At 38.1% G+C, this 24515-nt stretch overlaps 1 protein-coding gene and 1 pseudogene across 1 annotated transcript; one reads left to right on the top strand and one right to left on the bottom strand.

Annotated features, from left to right (window-relative positions):
- LOC127448782 (AP-1 complex subunit mu-2-like) overlaps nucleotides 1-18886 on the bottom strand; it is a 31228-nt pseudogene extending 12342 nt beyond the window's left edge.
- A 1304-nt stretch (nucleotides 18887-20190) lies between these two features.
- Nucleotides 20191-22644, top strand: LOC127449457 (gastrula zinc finger protein XlCGF57.1-like). Its single transcript, XM_051712884.1, has 3 exons — nucleotides 20191-20453; nucleotides 20726-20840; nucleotides 21097-22644. Exon 3 carries the CDS (start codon nucleotides 21102-21104, stop codon nucleotides 22317-22319), a length of 1218 nt encoding a protein of 405 aa, XP_051568844.1. The 5' UTR covers nucleotides 20191-20453; nucleotides 20726-20840; nucleotides 21097-21101; the 3' UTR covers nucleotides 22320-22644.
- Nucleotides 22645-24515: the final 1871 nt, after the last annotated feature.

The raw sequence follows: 24515 nt of genomic DNA, 5'->3' as shown, positions 1-24515 counted from the left end.
ATTAGAATCACATTAATATCCACTTATTTTCACTGATGATCATCGCTCAATTAGATCATTTGATATCAATTCTCTTCTTGTTGTATAGTAACTTTTGACTGGTCCTGATCCTGAATCCATGGTTGCATTCAAATTGCACATGCAGAATGCATAATTGAGATGTGGTCTACTGTGAGACACCTGGTGGGTTAGGCCTGGGGTGGGGATTAAAAAAGAGAGTCAGAGGGAATTGAATCCATCTATCAAGTGCAAATTAGAGAGCTGTTCACCAAAGAACAGGATGAAACAATAAACGGACCCCTCGACTTGATTGAGCAGCCCCCTGCACTTCTATAGAAGAGCTAAACCATACAGATTCAAGGTCAGTGTACTGAAGGATGTGTACTCACTGCCGGTGATCTCAAAGAGAACTTTGACATTGAGTCCCAGTCTGAGCTCAGGCATGCCTGAGAGAACGACTTTGAGTTTGATGCAGCCCAAAATCTCGCTTCGCAGAACACTACCTGTGGCACTGACCTAAAACGAACACAAAGAGAGAAGAGAAATGCAAATCAGAATCAAGAATGGCAGGCAAGGGGAACTGTCGGCCCTCCGATCCCACCTGGACCCTCCGAACCCTGGACTTCGCCTTGGCCTGTCGGCCCCTCGACATTGCCTCAGCTCGGCGTTCCCTCGGCTCCACTACGGTCCTTCAGCCTGTCGGCTGTGCTGGGGTCCCTCGTCCCTCCGGCTCCTCCTTGGTCTGTCGGTCACCTGACCAAGGCTCCGCTTTGGCTCTCCGATCCTCTGGCTGTGCCTCATCCCTCCGATCTGTCAGCTTCACCGGGGACCTCCTTCCCTATGGCTCCACCTTGGTCCTCAGTCCCACCGGCTCCACCTCAGTCTTCCGATCCCTCAGCTCCGCCTTGCTCCTCCGAGCCTCCAGCACCACCTTGGTCCTCCCTGCCATCGGCTCCACCCTGGCCCTTCGAGTCTTTGGCTACTCTCCGGCACCATGTTCCATGGCTCTGCCCCTCAAGCCTCTCACGGCTCCGCCTTCCATGGCTCCGCCCCTCGAGCCTCTCATGGCTCCACCCCCCATGGACTTTGCCTTGGTCCCATGCCCCTCGCCCTTTCTCGCCATGCCACGCCCCACACCTCAAGACACCCGCCCCCCCCAGCTCCCTACAGAACTTTGAATTTATGTCATGTTTTACGTGTTTTGTTTATGTGTTGGGGTGTCAGGAGCCACCCCTTAGTGGGGGGGATATGTCATGTGTATTCTGTTGATTCATGTCTTGTATTTAAGCCCTCATGTTTTCATCGTCTAGTTGTCAAGTATTGAATGTGAAAGGGTATTTGCAAAGTCTAGTCAAGTCTAGTCCATGTCCATGTTCTTGTTTTGTTTTGTAGTTAGGGTTTTGGATTTCACGTTTATTTAATAAACTGCACTTGGGTTCTTCATCTCATCATCGTCTTCGTCACTGCCATCATTGCCAGTTCCAGCATACGTTACAGTTATAAATTAAATAAATGTTTATTTTATTCATGTAATTTTCGATAGTTTAGTCATGAGTATTTCTAATTATGTTACTTTTTATTTTTGTTTCAGTAAAAAAAAGAAATTCATTTAGTTGTCATCAAATGAATATTCCAGGTTTAATACACATTAAGCTCAATCAACACAAAATTAATTTAGAAAAATCTGGGTTACAGTGAGACACTTACAATGCAGATTAATTGGGACAATTCATAAATGTTTCAAGAGTATAGCCACAAGACATGAACAATATGCATGTTAACATGATTTTAGTGTGATAAAATCACTTACTAACCTTTTCTGTGTAAAGTTATATCCAATTTGACAACTTCGTTGCAATGGCGATGTAACAGCAGAAACCATAAAACCCTAAAACAACCGTAAAAATGGCAATTTAAGCAACTTTACAGCTCAAATAATAACCCTGTACGAAGGCCTATACGTTCCGAAACACGTTTTGTTTTGTTTTATTCATTTTAAATTCAGATCCAAGTTTTTTACCAGTTACCAAGTTTTTGCAAAGGAATTCATGTAAGTGCTTTTATAAAATTAGAAGCTTCACATTTCTGCCTTCAAACTCTCCAAAAATTGGCCCCATTCACTTCCATTGTAAGTGTCTCACTGTAACCTCGATTTTTGCTTTTTTTAAAGAAAAGGCAGGACAAATAGAAATTATTTTTATGGTAATCAACATTATGCCACAAATGCTGTTCATTGAGCTTGACCTGTATTAAACCCTGAATATTACTTTAATGATAATAACACAGGCACTAAAACACTCACAAACACATCACATACATAGACACATGCATAGCTTTCTAGTGTTCCCCGAAAACTGCAAACAATTGCAATTTTTGTACACCCAGGTAACAGTGCAGGTTTATTTACGGTTTATTTGCTTGACCTCAGCAAAATGGAAAGGCAGTGACTACAGAAGAGCTTCTTAATGACTCAGGGCCACTGAGCCCCAAAACACACCAATACTAGAGAGCTGTGGGATTTCATCAGCACAGTCAAAGCAGGAGCCTGTGAAATGTCTGCGAATGTGTGTGGATGTTAGCCTCACTTTTATATTTATGAATGTATTCCGCCCTATCTAGGTAATCTAGGAGTGACATTTACAGTGGAACATGAAAGAGCTCTCAGAGGTTTGAGCTGAAACACAGAGGTCACATAACATGCTCTTGCTCTCTGTGTCCTCTGCCACAGAAGAGGCCTGCTGGGAGCTGCCGCAGTACCTACTGATGACATCAACCACAGGGACTAAAGGTCGCGGAGGGGTTAGAAAGCTCTCTTATATCTTTCTGATTGGCTCCCCTGGGTCCACAGACAGAGGTTTCAGAGGACGTGATTGACGCTCAGAACTACAGGTACACTTTGTCTGAGGTACACTTCTTTGACTCAGCTGTCAATTGCTCTAAAGTGAGCATGCAGGGCTTCCCTAATATTTGTACATTATAGGACTGGAGATTTATATAATATCTGAATTTCTGAGATCTATAATATTTGAGGTTACACAGTATGTGCGGTATTCGGTTAAAATTTACATGAATGCATCATGGAAACTGTATATCTATGTCTTGTAACTGGTCACATTTCTTTTAAATTTCCATTATTTTCAATCAAATTTAGCCTTTACTGGTTCATTTTAAATGGTCCTGCGGTGACAAATTCATTTTTAAAAGTACAAAATATTCAATGAAGTCTGAGGTCATAAAAGCTATGTGCATATATCACTATTTTAGTCTTCACATTTATTGTAGTCCTTTTACATGATAACATGAACACTATTACATAGAAAGAAATGCTTTCACTGAATCTTCCCCATAATTAAAAGACATGCATTTGCAAGTTTGTGCCTAGAGAGGGCGGTATTTCACTCATTTTCATTCTACTTCTGAGCTGTAACAAGATATTTCAGGCTTTATATTAGGACATAAAGAACAACAGAAGAAGGACCAGAATGGTGCATTCTACCTTCAATGGTGTTTACAAAAGCTGGTGCCATGGTACAACTTTATAGTGGGAAGTGGCACAGGAATTGAGCATGTCTACTTCACTTCCCTGAAAGCGTACCTGATAGAACAGTTTACTGTTAAAGTAAACCACAAGGTAGCTTGCATTGTTGCTTATGGTCAACTACTGTGCTACTGTTTGCTTAGCAAATACATCTAATTATTAGAATCACATTAATATCCACTTATTTGCACTGATGATCATCGCTCAATTAGATCATTTGATATCAGTTCTCTTCTTGTTGTATAGTAACTTTTGACTGGTCCTGATCCTGAATCCATGGTTGCATTCAAATTGCACATGCAGAATGCATAATTGAGATGTGGTCTACTGTGAGACACCTGGTGGGTTAGGCCTGGGGTGGGGATTAAAAAAGAGAGTCAGAGGGAATTGAATCCATCTATCAAGTGCAAATTAGAGAGCTGTTCACCAAAGAACAGGATGAAACAATGAACGGACTCCTCGACTTGATTGAGCAGCCCCCTGCACTTCTATAGAAGAGCTAAACCATACAGATTCAAGGTCAGTGTACTGAAGGATGTGTACTCACTGCCGGTGATCTCAAAGAGAACTTTGACATTGAGTCCCAGTCTGAGCTCAGGCATGCCTGAGAGAACGACTTTGAGTTTGATGCAGCCCAAAATCTCGCTTCGCAGAACACTACCTGTGGCACTGACCTAAAACGAACACAAAGAGAGAAGAGAAATGCAAATCAGAATCAAGAATGGCAAGTTGCAATAATGCCTCAACACCATTACTGCCACCTACGATTTATTACGCTCTGTCAGGTAAGGCAGTAACCGTGTGATTTGTGTTAAAATGCTCTTTCAGAGGCATGAAGTATGCAGTAATAACTACAGAAATGAGAATGTACTGTATTATATTACAGTAAAATATTACAACCATACAAGCTGGACCTTTAGAAAGTAGATCTGATCCTTAAAAACTTAGACAATTTAGACAATTCCTCTGAGAACTCTCAGATACAAGAGCCAGAAATAAATCTGGAGAATTCTGCACAGATCAATAGCAATGCTGCATTAGAAAGCAATGAGACATGATTCAGCTCTTAATCAGGAAAGCAGTGCTGCCAAGAGCTACTGTCTGCCAGCGTTTAGACCCCAACCCTAAGGAGCGTTAATGAATCCATCAAAAGCAAGTCCAGCTGGGGGGGGGGGGGGGGGTGCAAGGGGGGCTGAGAGGTGAGAAGCAGAGGAGAAAGGCAACAAGAACTTAAAGAGGGCAGCTGCTTCCTCCCTCTCTGAATGTAATTAAGTCTGGAGGACTAGCCCTTAAGCATGAAATACATGAAGGAGATCAGCTGAGGTACACTATATTGCCAAAAGTATTCGCTCACCCATCCAAATAATTGAATTCAGGTGTTCCAATCACTTCCATGGCCACAGGTGTATAAAATGAAGCACCTAGGCATGCAGACTGCTTCTACAAATATTTGTGAAAGAATGGGCCGCTCTCAGGAGCTCAGTGAATTCCAGCGTGGTACTGTGATAGGATGCCACCTGTGCAACAAGTCCAGTCGTGAAATTTCCTCGCTACTAAATATTCCACAGTCAACTGTCAGTGGTATTATAACAAAGTGGAAGCGATTGGGAATGACAGCAACTCAGCCACGAAGTGGTAGGCCACGTAAAATGACAGAGCGGGGTCAGCGGATGCTGAGGCGCATAATGCGCTGAGGTCGCCAGCTTTCTGCAGAGTCAATCACTACAGACCTCCAAAGTTCATGTGGCCTTCAGATTAGCTCAAGAACAGTGCATAGAGAGCTTCACGAAATGGGTTTCCATGGCCGAGCAGCTGCATCCAAGCCATACATCACCAAGTGCAATGCAAAGCGTCGGATGCAGTGGTGTAAAGCACGCCGCCACTGGACTCTAGAGCGGAGGAGACGCGTTCTCTGGAGTGACGAATCACGCTTCTCCATCTGGCAATCTGATGGACGAGTCTGGGTTTGGCGGTTGCCAGGAGAACAGTACTTGTCTGACTGCATTGTGCCAACTGTAAAGCTTGGTGGAGGGGGATTATGGTGTGGGGTTGTTTTTCAGGAGCTGGGCTTGGCCCCTTAGTTCCAGTGAAAGGAACTCTGAATGCTTCAGCATACCAAGAGATTTTGGACAATTCCATGCTCCCAACTTTGTGGGAACAGTTTGGGATGGCCCCTTCCTGTTCCAACATGACTGCGCACCAGTGCACAAAGCAAGGTCCATAAAGACATGGATGAGCGAGTTTGGTGTGGAAGAACTTGACAGGCCTGCACAGAGTCCTGACCTCAACCTGATAGAGCACCTTTGGGATGAGTTAGAGCGAAGACTGCGAGCCAGGCCTTCTCGTCCAACATCAGTGTCTGACCTCACAAATGCGCTTCTGGAAGAATGGTCAAAAATTCCCATAAACACACTCCTAAACCTTGTGGAAAGCCTTCCCAGAAGAGTTGAAGCTGTTATAGCTGCAAAGAGTGGGCCGACGTCATATTAAACCCTATGGATTAAGAATGGGATGTCACTTAAGTTCATATGCGTCTAAAGGCAGATGAGCAAATACTTTTGGCAATATAGTGTATATTAGGATGATGGGATGATAGTGTAGGTTGTTTGATGTAACACACTACCAGATGAAAAAAAAAAGAAAAGCTTGCGTTTTCATTGGTGATTTTCAAGGTGAAGAGTGTAATTTTTTTCAAAGTAAAAAACCTTTCTCCTGAGGAAAATGTAAAAGTTTTGCAGATTTAAAAGAAAATTACAATCTAGAAAATAAAGACTTCTATCGCGATCAGTTATGGGACTATCAAGAGAGGGAAATAAAAAAAAACAAAAAAACAGCAAGCTTTAGAATTGAATAAAGTGATAGAGCTAATAGATACGTATACAAAGAGTAAACCTACAATCATTTCTCCACTCTCTCTCTTCACCATGCTCTAATGGAGAGCAGAGACAACACATCACTTTTGGACAACGTGTGGTATGCAGTGTGTAAAGTGTAGCATGCATTTACTTCCTCTCGAGGATGGAAAGAGTTTGGGTGGAAAAAATCTTGTACGCTTTTTTATTACCCCCAAAATAAAGATTAAGCAATTATCTATGCAACAACCATGCTGGAGTTATGTGTGGGCATGTTGATGTTGATCACTTTCATACACTCTGGAGTTGCCCCAAAATAAAACTTTTCGGAGATACGGTTCTATTAGATGTATATAATTAAGGATTTTGGGTTACAAGTTTCCAAGGGATTTTACAATACTGTACTTTGGAAATATTTCAAATAATGTGCTGAAGGAGGATGTGTACCTTGTTAAGATATTACTTTTTGCGTGTAAATAATTAATTACCAGAAATTGGTACAAGCCAGAACCCCCTTTACATGGCCAATGGATTTAAGTTGTCAAAGAAATTAGGAACTGACATTTAATTCAATTATTAAATGAAATGATTTATTTCAATGGAGACTGTACTGTATATCAGTGAAGACACCAATTAATTATTGTAAGACTGTAATTCTATACATCTGTGCAAACGGCTGAAAGGATAAACCAATTATGTTTTTTTTTCCTTCTTCTTCTTCTGAAACAATGTGTATCAGGGATGACTTTAAATTATTTTTGTGGAACATTCCTGAACATTCCTTTAATATGACGAGACACCTGTAAGAAAGACAATAGTAGTTTGATTCCCCTGGAAAGTGTAAGCACTGTTCCTCTTTAGTGCAATCAAAACATTGCTCTGTTTGTTTGTGCATTCCAGTCATCCGACACAGCAACACTGGCTCAACCAATGCCGTGAATTTGGGGTGGGACTATCTATCTGTCCAAGCAATGGCAGATGGTGGGAGTGTTCAGGAAACCTGATTGAAAGTTTATTTTATAATTTTTGCAATTCCATTTGGTAACGCTAGAGGTGCAGAAATTACACACTTCACCTTTAATGTAGCTTTGGTTTAAATGAAGGAGGTAGAAAAGCACCTTTGTAAAATTATTTATTATTTATATATTATTTCAAAGCTTCCTTGTACATATTTTTGATAAGGACCAAGAATCATTGTAAACTGGTGGACCCAGAGTAATTAACTGCATGTATTATTAATATGAGCCACATCTAAAGTGACCATGAAAAAGGACATCTTCCAGGATCAACATCTTTTGTTAGTCCTGGAACAATATGCCTGTCAAATAACAATTCTATTCCTACCCCTTACCATTAAAAACCCCTCAAATCTGAGGGATAAGAATGATAAGAAAGCCTAACCTTAACCCTAAACCTCACCCTAAATTGGTCACTAGGAATGTTGTTCCAGGACCAACCTGGATGTTGATCAAGAAACACATCTTAGCAAAATCACCGTCACACCACATCTACCATGTAAATGTTGCCTTCATGTGCTATCAGAATTATCGTAATACAAGTTTCCTACTTGGAGGTTGCAAATAAATGCCTCCTCAAATCATAATTTTCAACGAACCTCACCGAAATGACCTGCCGATGAACTGAGTTGCACCTCAATGATTTCTGCCTGCATCACCTTGGTCTAATGATGGACTACACTCTTAAAATGGAATACATAGACTATCAATTAACAGCCAACAAAACCATTTATCAGTCAACTAACAAAGGACAATGCATCTATGTGAACTTCTGCAGTTAATCCAGGATGGACTTCAAAGACACTGGTCATTAATCTTACAGTTCTTACAAAATCTTTGTTTAAACACTGAACCTTACTAAACACTTACTCATTTTAAACCATGATTTGCACTGCATATAATTAACTAATATTGGCATTATATTCATGCTGTTTAGCCAGAAGGGAACTGGCCCCCACAGTGAGCCTGGTTTCTCTCAAGGTTATTTTTCTCCATTTTTGTGTTCCTTGCCACAGTCGCCTTCAGCTTGCTCACAGGGGTTCTAAATATAATTATTATTTAATTATTTATTTTTATACACAATTTACAATCATATTTTAATCAAACTACACAATGATGTCTCTAAGACTTTATAGATATTACAGTTTCATATTCTGTTAATGCATGGTTTTCTGTAAAGCTGCTATGAAACGATGTGTGTTGTGAAAAGCGCTATACAAATAAAAATGACTTGACTCGAGCCTCAAAGATAATTTTATTTCTCTGAGTTTTAAAGATGGGAGAAGACATAAAACTTTCAACATGGCAGAGGAGAGAACGGTTTCTGTAGTGAATGTTAGGTTTTATTCATTTTTGTAAACGCAGGTCCCTTGTTATCGCTTGCCATTTCTGTCATTCACATTAACATATATCAGTGTGTGTTTGTGTGTGTGTGTGTGTGTACATGTTTATACTACATTGTGGGGACCAAATGTCCCCACAAGGATAGTAAAACCTGAGAGCACCTACATTGTGGGGACCAGCCAGCGGTCCCCACGAGGGAAATGGCTTATTAAACATACTAAACTATGTTTTTTTGAAAATGTAAAAATGCAAAAAGTTTTCTATGAGGGTTAGGTTTAGGGGTAGGGTTAGGGTTAGGGGATAGAAATTATCGTTAGATCTGTATAAAATCCAAAAAATGCATGGAAGTCTATGGAGAGTCCCCACAATGATATAAAAACATGACATTAATCATGTGCAGGATACGAATTAAAGGCATCTATAATAAAATTTTCACTAGTTAAAATGCAAATTCTTGATATTAGCAATGGAATTACTACTGGTGAAAATGTTCATTTTATATATAAGTAAACAGGTCTGCTACAGTAAAAATGTTCTTGAAAAAAATCTTGATTAAAAAAATTATGACATTACTTGCGGAAATACCAATTCTTGAAATCAGAAGTGGAATTTTAAATAGTAAAGCAGTAATTTTATATATCTGTAACTGCATTTTCACTAATAGAATTTCACAATGATCTGTCTTTCACTCCTGTTCAAAACACTTCAGATACCTGTAATTAATTTCTTACTAGTTGAAATTCTAAATACACATATCAGCTGTATACTTCTTACTAGTAAAATGATCATTTTTTATATCAATAATTATATTGCTACTAGTGCAAATGTCTATTCCTGATGTCACCAATTAAATAAAAACTAGTAAAAATGCAAATTTTTTATGTTAAATTCAGTATTTCATATATCTGGAAATGGATTTTAGAGTAAATAAAGGTATCTTAAAAGGCTTTCTTACTAGTTACAATCACGTTTGAAACTAACATTTCATGTTGTCATTCAACTTTTGATATCAGGAATGTATATTTGCACTAGTAACAAAGTAATTGTTGATTTATTTATTTTCTAATTAAAGATTATCAAATTATCAGTGGAAGATGTGCAACTATACTATACATTTATCTAGAATGCCTAAAGTTATTTCTCTCTAAATCTTGCCACACATATGTGGAATATTCTTCACAACATGGGGTCATCACCAGAGTGCTCGAGCACTGAATGTGCGCAGACCAATTTTTCTTACCACACGTCTTTGAATGTGCAGAATGCGCATGCGTCTGGAATGCGTCTAAATTTCTTAGAATGCGTCTGGAATTATTTGAATTATTAGTGGGTCCACAAGGTGGCAACACTCACATTTGAGCCGTTGCTATTACGAAGAAACACTAGAAGGTGTAATCAGCAGTAAATTACAGGAGATGAAGGTAAAACAACAACAGTGGATGTGCACATCATGAGCGTGTGTGTGAGGACTTCAAGAGATACCTGCATTTGTATAAGTCGAGTCTGAAGGAATATAAAGACATATTTATGGGTCTATTTCTAAGAGAAATAGACCAGTGTCTTATAGCACTTTGACAGGCTCACATTCGACTGTACACAGTACAGAGCTTAAGACTTTGAAAATCACGGGCTATCAATGCTGGGTAAATTACTTATAATTTGTAATCTGATCACTGATTACAAATTACATGACTAAAATTGGAGTCAGTAACGTAATCTCTTGGATTACATTTTTTAAGTAATCTAATCATCTTTTAGATTACTTTTGGACTACATCTGACCTAATTCTTGTTTATTTTATGTCATATGCATTTGAGTAGGATAAGCTTGTACCATTTGGACATAATCTTCCTTAAATTAAAGTAAAAAGGTAAAAAACTGATTTAATGGATCAAAATATGAGAAATTATATGCTTTTGTGTGTCTCTTACTTCTCTAGTCTGATAATAAGTCTAGTCTGTGTACTATAAGCAGTGATGGCAGTATTTCTGATACATGTATTTGAAATATGTATTTGAAATACAAAATATTATTTTACACTTTGTATTTTAAAGTCTTTGAAAAAAAATCTAAAGTTATTTGTATCTAAATACATTGAAGTTTGGTATTTGTGTGTTTTCAAAATAAATAAAATACTTTGTGCCAGTCAACCTCTTTATAAGGCTGCTGATTTCCTGTATCAACTAGTTCAGGCATGTCCCCCAACCCCAACTTTCATGCACATGAGCTGCAGATGTCAGAGAGAATGGCTCCATCTAGCATTGGGTAAACACATATTCTGTATTCCAGCAAGGAAATATGGAGTAAGATAAGGTGATCATGTGATGGTCAATTCTACTTGTTGCAATTACATAATAATTGCTGGCAAATGTAATTTAATTTTCATTGAAATATTAAGGTAGCTATGATACTTCTCGCCTGCCAATGATATGCGTGTCAACAGTGAGGAAATCAAAACTAGTCAGCAGCCAGCTAGCGAGCTAGTCTAACTATCGTTATTGAGTTCATTAGCTATCATAGCTAGATTGCTAGCTAGTAAGTTAAAATGGAACATCATTCAGATTTGCCTTCAGTTAACATGAAGGAATAAAAGAGCACTGGCAAGGGGAAAATAGCATTAGCACTAGCACTGGACATTAGCGCTAGATAGTCAGTCTTGCTAGCTAATCGGTAGTTGGTGTTAGCAACTGCTTGTGTATTTGCTAGCTAGCTAGTCAAGTGTGTGAAGCTTTACTCCTTGCTAGATAGCAAGAAAATTACCCACTGTTTTACACGTGATTTACTTAAAGGTGCTAGCTGTCCGTTCTGTGGGTGGGCTGAAATAAAATCTAGTATTTGTACACAGCCCTGGCTATGTAAATAGAACAAAAACAAAGAGGAACCGACTGATCCACACAACACTACTCCAGCCAATCAGCAACAGGGGGTGGTTCTTTTGCGTGCACAGGATGGGGGGTGGGGGCAGAGCGAGAGGGAAATTCATTAGAAGAGTGATGGCAAATCTGGCAGATGCAAACTTTCTAAATTTCAAGGAGGACAAATGGCTGAGAAACAGACCAAGAGAAAAAGGTCAGACGAATATAAACTAAAAAAGAAGGATTATGATAAGTCGAGGGCTAGGAGCCGCTTCAACATCGGCGAGGCTTTTCAGCAGTGGAGGGACCTCCGAGAGGTAAAAGGATGAAGACGGATGCAGAAGCTGCTCTTTTTCTTCTCGATAGGTGGGTAACATAAATTTTGCTATGTTTCACAGAACCCGTATATGCTGTTGTTGAGATGTTAGATTTAGTAGCAGGAGAGATGTGAGTGTCTGGAGCTGGTGTGTGTAAAACCGTCTCTCGTGCATGAATTTGGGGGGGGGTGGAGCTTCCAAAGGAGCACTGAAGGGAGGGGTGTGTTTGTTTTGGCAGTTGAGTTCGAATATCAACAGTGTTTCTCAGGAATCGCTGAGTGCACCTTTAATAGGGTTTGCCTCAAATAGTAACAGGCTGCAGTGTAACCTGGAAAGAAATAAGTATAGAAATGGCTGCTGTTTGGCATTTTTCACTACATAGGTTTGTAATCATGTACCTGTTTATATATAATTGTCTTTAATTGATAGCCTTATATTACATAACTTTTACAACAACAAAAAAAGTACTGTGGCAGTGCCATGGTAGAGTGATGGCAGCAGATGGTACTTTGATATAAACCATTACCATAGTTTATATCAGGTGCTATGTCCAAATAACACATACATAACACATACAAAAAATAAAAATAAAAAATAAAAAAGCTTTTTTTGTCATTTTTTGTGTCCTATTGTGCAGGGGAAGGGAAGAGGTAGGTGAAATGAAAACAAAAATCTATAAGCAATTAAACCAAAATGTTCTTTGCATTCAGAATAGGTCCAGACAGATTTCAGCCTAATAGGGATACTTCATTGAATGGCCAATTTTACATGTATTTTGTGTATTTTCAAGATACAAAATACTGAATTTTATTTTTAAACGTTTTTTCCACACAGTATTTGGTATTTTATTTTGATACATTTAAACTGTGGTATTTTGTATTTTCATTTTAAATGCATTTCCATATATGTTTGCCCATCACTGTCTATAAGAAATTAATAACTGTATTTTGTGAAACTGTGCCCTCTGCACAGAGTGTGTACAGTGACTTATGAATAGTTTTGAGCTTGAATAGTGAATGGTGAACAAGCATAGTAATGCTGGTGCGTAATGAATAGTGTTCTGTGAGCAATGCAGTTAAAATGGTCAGAACTCACTCCAATAAGATCTTGCTGTCAGTCGTCTGAGGGAATCCAAAGTCCATTACTTCATCCATTAGCTCATATACTGTAACAAAATTGTCTCGAATACTCTCGTCTTCCAGTGACTTGAAATATTCTATGAACACCTGCACATGCAGTGTCAATACAAGACTATTACTGTAAATGCACATACATTTGACATTAAAATATAGAGAATAAACTTTTAGGTAGAGATGGATAAGCATTTCACATTAAAGTGTGCTACTAGTTTTATTTTTTGTTCATTGATGTTTACATAGCTTACAAGGTTTTTTGCTGTGCAAAGTCTTGTGGTATATGATAGAAGAACCACACTTACCTCCACAATTTTGTACAGGAACGAGTATACAAGAGCAGCATTGGTATTCTTCTTAGTCATTGCAACCACTAAGTAAAACCTGTTAAGGGGCAAGTGTGATGTATACTGCATTTGCAGAGCTATTACAACAGTGGCAAAACAGTTTGCTAAATTATATTCTCAAATAAGAAGTGTAATGTTATATTTTAAAATGGAGCTGATGGAGGATACAGTACAGGTTGCTGTGCTTGATCCAGAGAAAGTGTGTGGAGCCATGAATAACTACAGGTGACAGATCTACGTCTTCCTCTCTCTTCATCATTATGGGCATGAAGTTGTCAATCTCATTCATGCCTATGTTGCCCATGTAGTTCCGACATATGAGAACCTTAGGGATGGAAACAAAGCTGAAAGCACTGAAATTTTCCAAATGTTGTACCTTCATGTACAAATGACCTTACAGGGTAATGATAATTTGAACCGCATTCTATAACAGTATAACATAAAGTGTAAAATTGGCGTATTTATTTGCCAGCTGCACTGGAACAGGTTGACTGCTACCTGTATTGCTTCGAGACTCCTCTAATCAACCCATTTAAAACCAAAAATTTGGGTGATAAAAAATAAATGGTCAATTTGATTGTTATAGGAGTAGTATTACATTGTCAGTACGAATAAATCACTAAAAATGTCATAAAACAGTGTTTCCCACACAGCATATTTTGGATGTCTCCCTTATTGTTTGAGAAAACTGTCAAAAACACTGATAGAAATGTGGGCCTGGGTAGCTCAGCGAGTACTGATGCTGACTACCACCCCTGGAGTCGCGAGTTCGAATCCAGGGTGTGCTGAGTGACTCCAGCCAGGTCTCCTAAGCAACCAAATTGGCCCAGGTGCTAGGGAGGGTAGAGTCACATGGGGTAACCTCATCGTGGTCACAATTAGTGGTTCTCGCTCTCAATGGGGTGCGTGGTAAGTTGTTTGTGGATTGCGGAGAGTAGCATGAGCCTCCAGATGCTGGGAATCTCCACGGTGTCATGCACAACGAGCCACGTGATAAGATGCGCGGATTGACTATCTCAGAAGCGGAGGCAACTGAGACTTGTTCTCCGCCACCCGGATTGAGGTGAGTAACCACGCCACCATGAGGACCTACTAAGTACTGGGAATTGGGCATTCCAAATTGGGTTAAAAGGGAATAAAAAAATAAAATAAATAAAAAACATTGATAGACAGACATGCATTTCCTGCTTGAAGTATTAAGTTTTGGCTGTGCTGAGCAGATATTTAATGCATGAAGTGCAATCCAAATAAAGAAATGTTCATTTTTGGCTATACTAAGACAGTCAACAAAAAGTTTAGATAAAAACCTTGGAAAACCTTGAGGTTTGATGGTCTAGCTCAGGTGTTTTGGCTACAGTCATCAGGCAAAATTGATTCCTTAAGAAAGGTTTGTTTGCATTGACTCGAATCAGACTGAGGAAACCTAAACAATTCAATCAATGAGGGCTATGAGCCTATATCCATAAATGTTTATTCAGTGTCAGGTAAAATTTTGAATAAACTGCAATATCAAAAGTAGTTACAGTGTACAGTAAGATTAAACAAAAGAGATCAATGAAGTCTGTCTTTTAACGGGGATGATACTGAGGTAATCCTTCAGAAGGAGATATTGGATTGCTCTGGGGCACAGACAAGAACGCTTTCATCAGCACTGCCAAGATTCAGGGGTATATTTGAGGGTAATCCAATCCACTGAGACCTTAAGACTCTCTGTTTTCATGGAAAAACTCCTATCCACCCACCAAAACCCCGCTTTCAACATCTAACACCAAAGCACACGTGCTTCTGTGATTCTGTTTACTTTTAAAGCCTAGTTTACTTCTGAAGAGGTGAGGGTCAAGAAAACTGTCATTTAATGCAAAATGCTGTATTTACCATGAACAGATTGGCAAGATTTATTTATCTGTTGCAGGGGTTTTCAAACTGGGGTCCGGGGACCTCTATGGGGCCACAAGGGGGAGCTAGAATTATTATTTTTTTAAATGTAAAAATGCTACAAAAAATGTTTGACATCACCAAATTTGACATACTGTTTCATTCTGTTTTCTAATCATGAGATTAATTATGATTATTTTATTCTATTTATAGCCATAGTTTTTAACTGTAAGAAATGAAAGCAGAAGCGATAGTTCTCGCAGAGGACTCGTGGTAGCATTATGTCATTCATTCATTCATTCAATTTCACCATCTCTTCCAATCATGATCTAGCCTATGTCTTATAAGGCCTCACAGCTCTCTTCTTTTGCTCGTACAATGCTTTCCCCCACCTCCACCCCAGCAGCACCAGTTAAGGTCCCATCCTGCTCCTGGGGTAAGCTCCTCTCCCCTGCCATCTTTGCCTTCCAGCAGGATCTGATGGTTTGAGCGATAATCCTGACGCTGAACTGCAGGACGGGGCTTATGCCAAAGAAAACAAATCTATCACTAACTCGTTCTATTCCATACACTGTAAAAAATGTCCATAATTTTAACGGTAAAAGACTGTAAATGCTACAGTAAAAAAAACATAATTTGGTTAATGAGTAGTTACTGTAAAATATACATTAAAATGTTTTTTATATTTTGTGGTGATCGGGAGGGGCCGAGCGACGCTGGGCAGAGTGAGGCAAGGGGAGATGAGTGGAGAATGAGTTCCACCTGTGCTCCACACCTGTCTCGGGTTCCAGAGAGACGCACGGAAGTACTTAAGGAGAGGAGACAGCGGCAGATGGGGGGAGAGAGACGCACAAAGCCAAATGTGTGTGTGAGAGACAGCAGGCTGAAAAGCAATGTTGTGTGTGTGTGTCAGCGGCTGCAAAGCCGATCATGTTTGTACACTGAAAAGTGTGAATAAATGGCTTACGTTGGAGTGTTCAACCGGTCCCCGCTTCCTCATTCAGTAGAATGGCAGAGGTCTGCCACAGTGGTAACGAAACCCGGGACAGGTGTGGAGCACAGATGGAACTCATTCTCCACTCATCTCCCCCGACCTCACTCTGCCCAGCGTCGCTCGGCCCTGCCCCGATCGCCACATATATTTAAAAAGGCAATACTTTAGTTTTACAGTAAAATGTTGTAAAAATTACATTTTATAGATGTAAAAAGTATGATTTCCCCATATAATTAACAGTAAAAATGTATATTATGTTTAACAAGAGAGTACATGTACTTTTTATGGTAAATTATTGTTTATTCCAAGAATTCCCTGCGAGACCCATAACATTTCATTATATTTTATGGAAATAGTTATGTTTCTCCTTATTTTGAATATCAGTTATGTACTTTGGGGTGTTCTGTGTTATATTTTATATAGTTTAGTTAATGTTTATTGCGTAATTTTAATTTCACGTGTTACACTGATGGTGTTAAGTGTTTGTGTGAGTGACACTGTGCACTGTCTCTACATTTTTATAGGTCATTGCTCCTGGAGGGCCACTATTGATGAACTTCATGTCATCATGTGCCCTTCTGTAATTACTACGTTGATTTACAATACATTATAAAGTGAAAAGCAGATTTTTACAGTTTCAGAAGGTTAATATATTAAGTTTATCATTTAATAATATAAACGACGGTACAGCACCTTAAAATATACCGTAAAATTTACAGGTCATTTTGTAAAGTTGCTTACATTTTTACTGTGTTTTTTACATAGTATTCTGGCAATGACAGCTGCTAGTTTTTTTTTTTTTTTTTTTAGTTTTTTTTTTTTAAACAGTGTAATGTTGCATCCTCTGAGAGAAATATAATGTAAATCAGCATATAGGTTTGTGATTAAAACAAAAAAAAATATTTCATAAACCTTTAGCTGTCATCTTTAGCTTGTTCACAGTGGGTTGTAAGGCCATATTCTCAGTGGCTTTGGGACAATATTTGTTGTGAAAGAGTTATACATGTACATTTTAATTTGATTGAAAATGTTTTTTATACAAACATTAATAGTGAAAATAAGATGATAAGAAAAAAAGATATGCTGTAAACTTAAATATTTTTGATAATATTTTGCAGATAATATTTTAATAATTTATTTTGGTTTTAGTGCAATGACCATGTAAAAGCCAATAATTTAGTTTCACAATCATACTATCTTTTAAAATATAACACTTACTGTTTTTCTCACAAAATAAAAACATGTATGAAAATATAGAGCTGCCTTTATATTATATGCCTTTATATTTTCTGGGAGAAAATTAAATTATATTTGGGAAAAGTTTGAAACCCCTGATCTATTGCTTTTTTATTATCGTGCAGTAACCCTAAAGATTGCTTTTGGGAGGATCCTAAATGCAGTACAATGTACATAAAAAGCAACAATGAAACTTAAAAAATATTGGCTACAACTATAATATTTTTTATTCTTGGAAACATTGCACAATACAGTGTTCATGCAGTAAAATGTGATTACATGGAAAGTTTTCCAGAAATAAGAAAAACTTGCACACAATATCCATAAAAACCTTCAATGATATTTAATGAGTAACTAAGCAGTCTAATAATATTAATGAACAACATGTTAATATCCCTTTAAAGTTAGCCTACCATGACAGTAGCATGGTACAATGATGGTATCAGTGGTTACACCAGGGTACTTTGATATCTATCATAGTACTGAGGAGCAACTTGTAAATACAGTTTGTTATTGTTATTCCTATAGCACTTATTTGAAGTAACATGGAATATGTATAAACTGTACACTGTAATGTAAAGTGCTGTTAACTTCACGAGAGTGAATACGACAGTTTATCCATCTTCTTGCCATTTTGACATCATATGACATCACATCATAGCATTTAAATTAGTTGTTTCAAAAAACTGAGTTATGATCTGAGGTAACCCGTGCAATTTACTTTTGCAACTGGTCTTGATCACATGTGTAAAGGCTTCATATAAAGGCATAATGTCTATCATGAGAAAAAAGAAATAGTATGACCTTTATTCCTCCAACGACAGGTGTACGCACTCTTCTTACCTTGCCTTTCAGATCTAGGATGAAGATCGCGGACGCTGCCATCCTGATCAAAGCTGTAGTATGTAAATGAGTGACTGGCGGATATCGAAGTTTTGTGATTTTTAATAAAGTTGAATTAAATGAAATCAGGAAAGACCTTCTCCATCCTTAAAACGCGTTTCTTAAGGGTTTGAGGCGTCTAACCGGTTTCGTTTGAGCTGTTGCTGTGCTCACAATCACCCCATCTACACTGTTGCTTGCGACGCGTCAAATCGGGAACGCTGTCATCATAAACAAGACGCAGTCTACATTGCAAGTTTCACGAGACTTCAGCGCGAGCTCACTAACTGTCCGCACACCGAGTTTAGGGACTCTCACATACGCTTCCATCACAATCAGCGAAGCGATCTACACTGTTGTGCACCGTTGGTTGCGCACCGTCTCCATGTCAACAACTGAAAGCGTTTAGATGCGCTCCTCCCGCGAACATGGTTGGGGACAATGGGGTGGCAGACGCTGAGAGCTGGGCCCCATCGTTGTTGTGTGCCCCTGGGCTTCAGTGAGAACCAGATTAATATTTAAAGGTGCTGTAAACGTTATGGAGCTTTCAAGTGACTGAGCCATTGAATTAGCCACGCCTCTCATTCCAAATCCCTGCCCTCCAAAGGTAATTTTGAGACCAAAACCGAGAAAAAGAGCTGCATTGTTTGTTCATGTAGCTGTCAAATTCAATAGAGGCACAATAGCGCCCTCAACTGACAAACATAATAAATCATAGCCTCAATTTTTCCGCTTCAAATTCAGCACTATGAGAACGAGCAAAATGATTGACAAGTGAAAAGCATCAATGTCCACAGTCCGCAGCCACACTTTTGTTTGCGGTTTACAAAATCTACAGCTGTCACAGAGACCGGTGAGATATCTCAGGACACTTGTTTCATTAATATCTTTAAGGGAGTAGGACATTTTTTTGCATATCTTCCATGAAAAAATCACTTACAGCACCTTTAAGTCCTTTTTTACTATTAATCTCCACCTTTGACCAGCCCCGACCAGTAGTTGGCAATATGCACGAAGAATGTAAATTTCCAAAAACAAAAGAAGAAGAACATCAAAGTGAAAGTGGAGATAATAGTAAAAAAGGACTTAAATACTGATGTTTCTCACCCACACCTATCATATCGCATCTGAAGACATGGATTTATCCACTACAGTCATTTGGATTACTTTTATGCTGCCTTTGTGCTTTTTGGAGCTTCAAAGATTTTTTAATTCAATTGACCTACAGAACAGATATATACAGAACAGATATACAGTATTCTCCGAAAAATCTTTGTTTTTCTTCTGCAAAAGAAAGGTCATACACATCTGGAATGGCATGAAGATGAGTAAATGATGAGAGAATTTTCATTTATGGGTGAACTATCCATTTAACATTTCGATTACACATTTTTACCTTTATTATTTTATACTGTCTGTAATAGATACTGAAGCAAAAAACAAAAAACAAAAAAAAACAGAGACTGCTACACAAAAGAGTACACAAATAAAACATTAGCCTATAGGTTAGTCTACATAAACAAGAAACGCAATTTACACACTACACACCAATTTACAAGAAAATGACAGAATTAGAAGAATAAATATTACACAATACATTCTACAGGTTTTACACGGACAATAGGTAACTTAAAACAGTAGGTGTATAAATATAACACTAATATGTAATCATAAAAGTCTCACTTATACATAGAGGTATACATATTCTGTAAAACTTTGTTTCAGGAAGTTGACGCCTCCGAATGAAAAATATGGCAGAAATTTCCAAGCATTGCTTCTTTTGACTTGAGTCTTGTCATTGTAATTACACGCCTGTGACCAGCAGGTGTCCGCATTGTGCGGCGTTTCGAGCGCTTCGATGTTTATTTATTCGATGTTTCCGAAATCTTAGTTTCTTCCATTACTGGTATTGAAGTTAATAGCGCCGTTTCAACATACCTCTTTCAAATAAATTACTTCAATGTTTCTCTAGACACGAGACGTGTCGCGTACAGAGCGCCAGACAGTGACGTCATAAGGGCTGCGCCTCGCTTTTTCAGGCTGTTGTACTACGGCTGGGAAAAGGTTTGTATTTTTGAGCGATCTTACATTTGTGGTGTATAAATATAACGCTCAAGAGTGTCTTAACGCTTTTACAACAACATGATAATAGTACGTTTGTACTGTGAAACGAATGTAGAATTAGCTAATGTATTGCTGTAATCCTCCATGTGACGTGCTGATTGTTGATCTTTCGTAAATGGTGTTACATTTATGATTGTTATGATGTCCTTTCAGAGTTAAGCGCATTCTAACATGAATAACAGGGTGATTTTGATATTTCTTTCCAATTGAAGCCATTTTAACGTCACTAAGGCACGTTTCCAAACAAGAAAGAAACAAATGAAATCTGTGTGCTATACGACTGTAAAGATGGAAAGTGAAGAATAAAAATACCGTGGAACAAAAAAGGTTGGTGTCCATTTTTGTATTATACTTAAATGGTTGCAGAGAAACAGTCTGGCAGTTAATTACCGAAGCTGGTTGCATTAACATTTAGCAAATCAAATATCACTTGGATAAAAAAAAAAAAAAAAAAACATCATTCTTGAGCTCTTTCTTTCTGGCATTAAATTTGGGCTCATTTATTTCTTGTTTAAGTTTTTAGTCATTGTTGTACTTAAATTGAGTGTTGACATATATATATATATATGTGTGCTCATTTTAGACCAGATGGAAGCAAAAGACAAAAGTCAAGAACTGACCAAAGCGGAGGGGGAAAGCCAAGAACAGAATGAAGTGGAGGATGAAAGTCAAGAACTGAATGAATCGGAGGAGGAACATCAGGACCCCCATAATGTCACAACTGGAGGAAAATCCTTCAGTTGCTCAGAGACTGAAAAGAATTTCTCACAGAAAAGAGCAGAGCCCAAAAATTTTCCCTGCCCTCAGTGTGAAAAGAGTTTTGCACGTATAGGACACTTTATGACTCACATGAAAATTCACACAGGAGAGAGGCCTTACATATGCCCTCAGTGTGGAAAGAGTTTCACATGTAAAGGAGGTCTTAAAGAACACTTTAGAATTCATACTGGTGAGAGGCCTTTTACTTGCTCTCAGTGTGATAAGAGTTTCACAAATTCAGGAGGCCTAAGGAGGCACGTTAGAACTCACACTGGTGAGAGGCCTTTCATCTGCCCTCAGTGTGGAAAGTGTTTTCCAAATTTAACAGAACTTAAGAGGCACATAAAAAGTCACTCTGTAGACAGGCCTTTTTCATGCCCTCAGTGTGGAAAGTGTTTCAAACAAAAATGTGTTCTTAAGGAACATGCAAAAATTCACACTGGAGAGAGGCCTTTTGCATGCATGTTGTGTGGAAAGAGTTTCGCACATCACAGCACCTTAAAATGCCATATGAAAACACATTCTGGAGAGAAATCTCACGAATGTCCTCAGTGTGGCAGGAGATTTGCAGAGGCAAACAATCTAAAAAATCATGTGCTCGCTCACTCTGGAGAAAGGCCGTTTCACTGTGATCAGTGCGGTAAGAATTTTCTTTTGGCAATACAACTAAGGACACACATGAGGATTCATACAAATGAGAAACCTTACTTGTGTTCTTTTTGTGGAAAGAGTTTTGTATGGTTGAACGGTTTAAAAGACCATCAGAAAACACATATTGATGAGAAAGACTATGAGTGTTCTGAGTGTGGGAAAGCCTTTAAGAGATCTGCTGAATTGAAAGTGCATGAAAGAATCCACACTGGAGAAAAACCCTACAAATGTTTATACTGCGAAAAGAGTTTTGCTCAGTCATCAGGCCTTACAGTGCATGAAAGAGTGCATACTGGAGAGAAGCCGTACCGCTGCCCTTTATGTGGGAAGACTTTCAGTCGATGTGGTAGTCTTGGGAAGCATTTAAAAAAGGCTTGCCGAAAGTTGTCACAGTGAGCAAAGTCTACCTTCAAGTTCATCAGAGTTCTTGCAAAAGAGCAATTCTGTAATGTAGGGAAAGGAAATTTAAGGGAGGTTGAAGTACTAGTTCCACTGAAATGCCACAAATGTAATCAGTTATGCAGCCCTGATGAAAATGTTTAAAGAAAATACGTAATTTCAGTAATTTAAAAAAGTAATAATTAAAAAATCAAGTTAGGATGTGTGCTAGTTTATGGTACATTTAAAGTAAGTTACCTGTCCTATAAAGAAAGCAACTAATATGTAGTGTGTAGTGCTAATTGTACATTATAGTTACTAGAAATAAAAATGAGCAAAATCATGTGTTGTGTGACTTATTCAATGAACAGTTGAATAAATGTTAAAAGGCTTTTAACATTGTTTGTCAATGTTGTAGTAATACTTAAGATTCTGCTCCTGATAGAAGCATTAAAATGTGGCTGTGTAGCTTGAAAGGAAACGTGCTCTGTTCGTGCATGGATAGCTGGATTAAATTATTATTGACTATTTGACAGTTCTCTGCCATGTATCACAAAGCTGAACAAATTTGGATTCCTGGATTGATGTAGTTTGACAAAACTCACAAAATCCAATCAGGCTTCACTAGGGTTAAGTGGTATCAAGACACTCGTTACCAACTTTCTATCAATTCAGAGCTTGATCTTGAAGTTATGATTATTAGTTCACGTGCGCGTTCACGTGAATGAAGCGAACAGCCAATCACGTGCGAGACAGCGCGAGTCACATCTCGCGAGAGAGTCAGCGAGATTTACTTCACTTAAGATGTTTAAGAAAATTATGATAAATTATAAGAATTTAAACAGTTATAAATCAGCACAAGAGGACGTTAAAAAAATCTGATCAAATCACATTTACACAACACGAATAATCACTATGAAATCATGAATCATTCTAATATATTCACACATCACAGAGGATCACTAGTCAATGATAAAGAATTTAAAGGCATTTACACAGCAAGAAGAAACATTGGTGCAGCTGCTGTTAGAGCACGAACAAAAATGTGAATGTGATGAAAATATTAAAATAGATAATATATCGATGTGAAAGTAACTTTATATATGTCCACAACAAGCTCGTCCGGGCTTGTAATTGTAAAAGTTTAATATCTTGATTTAAAATATTAATACATTTAAAAAAATTAAATTAAAAGCTTTAATATTAATTTAAATTACTAACTTTAATATCATTTAATACTATTAGACATTAATACACGATCAAATAATACAAATGTGAGCAACTGGAAAATGAGTACATGGTATGCACTAATAAAGACATATTTGGTGTGCTAGTGTGCTTTTATTGAACTTTAAGTGAAATACTGTATGTTCATGGCATCTCTGCCAGCAAATCTTAATAAGAAGGGATTTGGGTGGCATTCACACTTTTCTGATATATTTACAGTATAATGTGGAGTGATTCAGTTTTTATATTTTAAAGTCCTTCGATCGTTATTGATAATGTATTAATAACTTACTTGAAATTATATAATTATTTAGGTTTATTTATTCATACATATTTTATGGTCATTGTGGGAAAATGATTGGGGAAAAAATGAAAGTGTCATTAAACAAATGCAAGACTGCCAAAAATATATTTCTTGCAATAAATAATGATCATAAATAGCTTATTTTGTAAATTTTTAAAATTGTCTCATTGAAGTGCACTTTAAATTGGAGTTAGAGATACTGGGGGAAGTGACTGTCACTTTGCTCACCGCTGATTGGTCCAGTATGACCAATTAAAAGGTGGTGGTGGTGGCGTAGTGGACTAAAGCACTGAACTGGTAAGCAAAAGGTTTTTAGTTCAATCCCCACAGCCACCACCACTGTGTGCTTGAGCAAGGCACTTAACTCCAGGTTGCTCCAGGGGGAATGTCCCTGTAATAAGGGCACTGTAAGTCACTTTGGATAAAAGTGTCTGCCAAATGGATAAATGTAGTATGAGAACTCTTTTCGGGAACATAACCTGTCCCGGAACAGGTTAGCCGATTAGCATATGTTACTATGGCACGGAATCCCGATGAAAGCTTATCCACTTTACTGGTACCGCGAATTCAGAGTTTGCTTAAACTAAGTTTAAATTTATCTTGCTAACTGCTTAATCCTGCTTTGTGACATAGGCCACTGGATTGTTCCGTTCTTCAAAGACCACTACAGTGTTGTCATAGTG

Source organism: Myxocyprinus asiaticus, chromosome 12 (assembly GCF_019703515.2).
Source record: "Myxocyprinus asiaticus isolate MX2 ecotype Aquarium Trade chromosome 12, UBuf_Myxa_2, whole genome shotgun sequence".
Lineage (NCBI taxonomy): Eukaryota > Metazoa > Chordata > Actinopteri > Cypriniformes > Catostomidae > Myxocyprinus > Myxocyprinus asiaticus.
The sequence above is the reverse complement of the archived record's forward strand: the minus strand, read 5'-3'. Positions and strand labels throughout refer to the sequence as shown.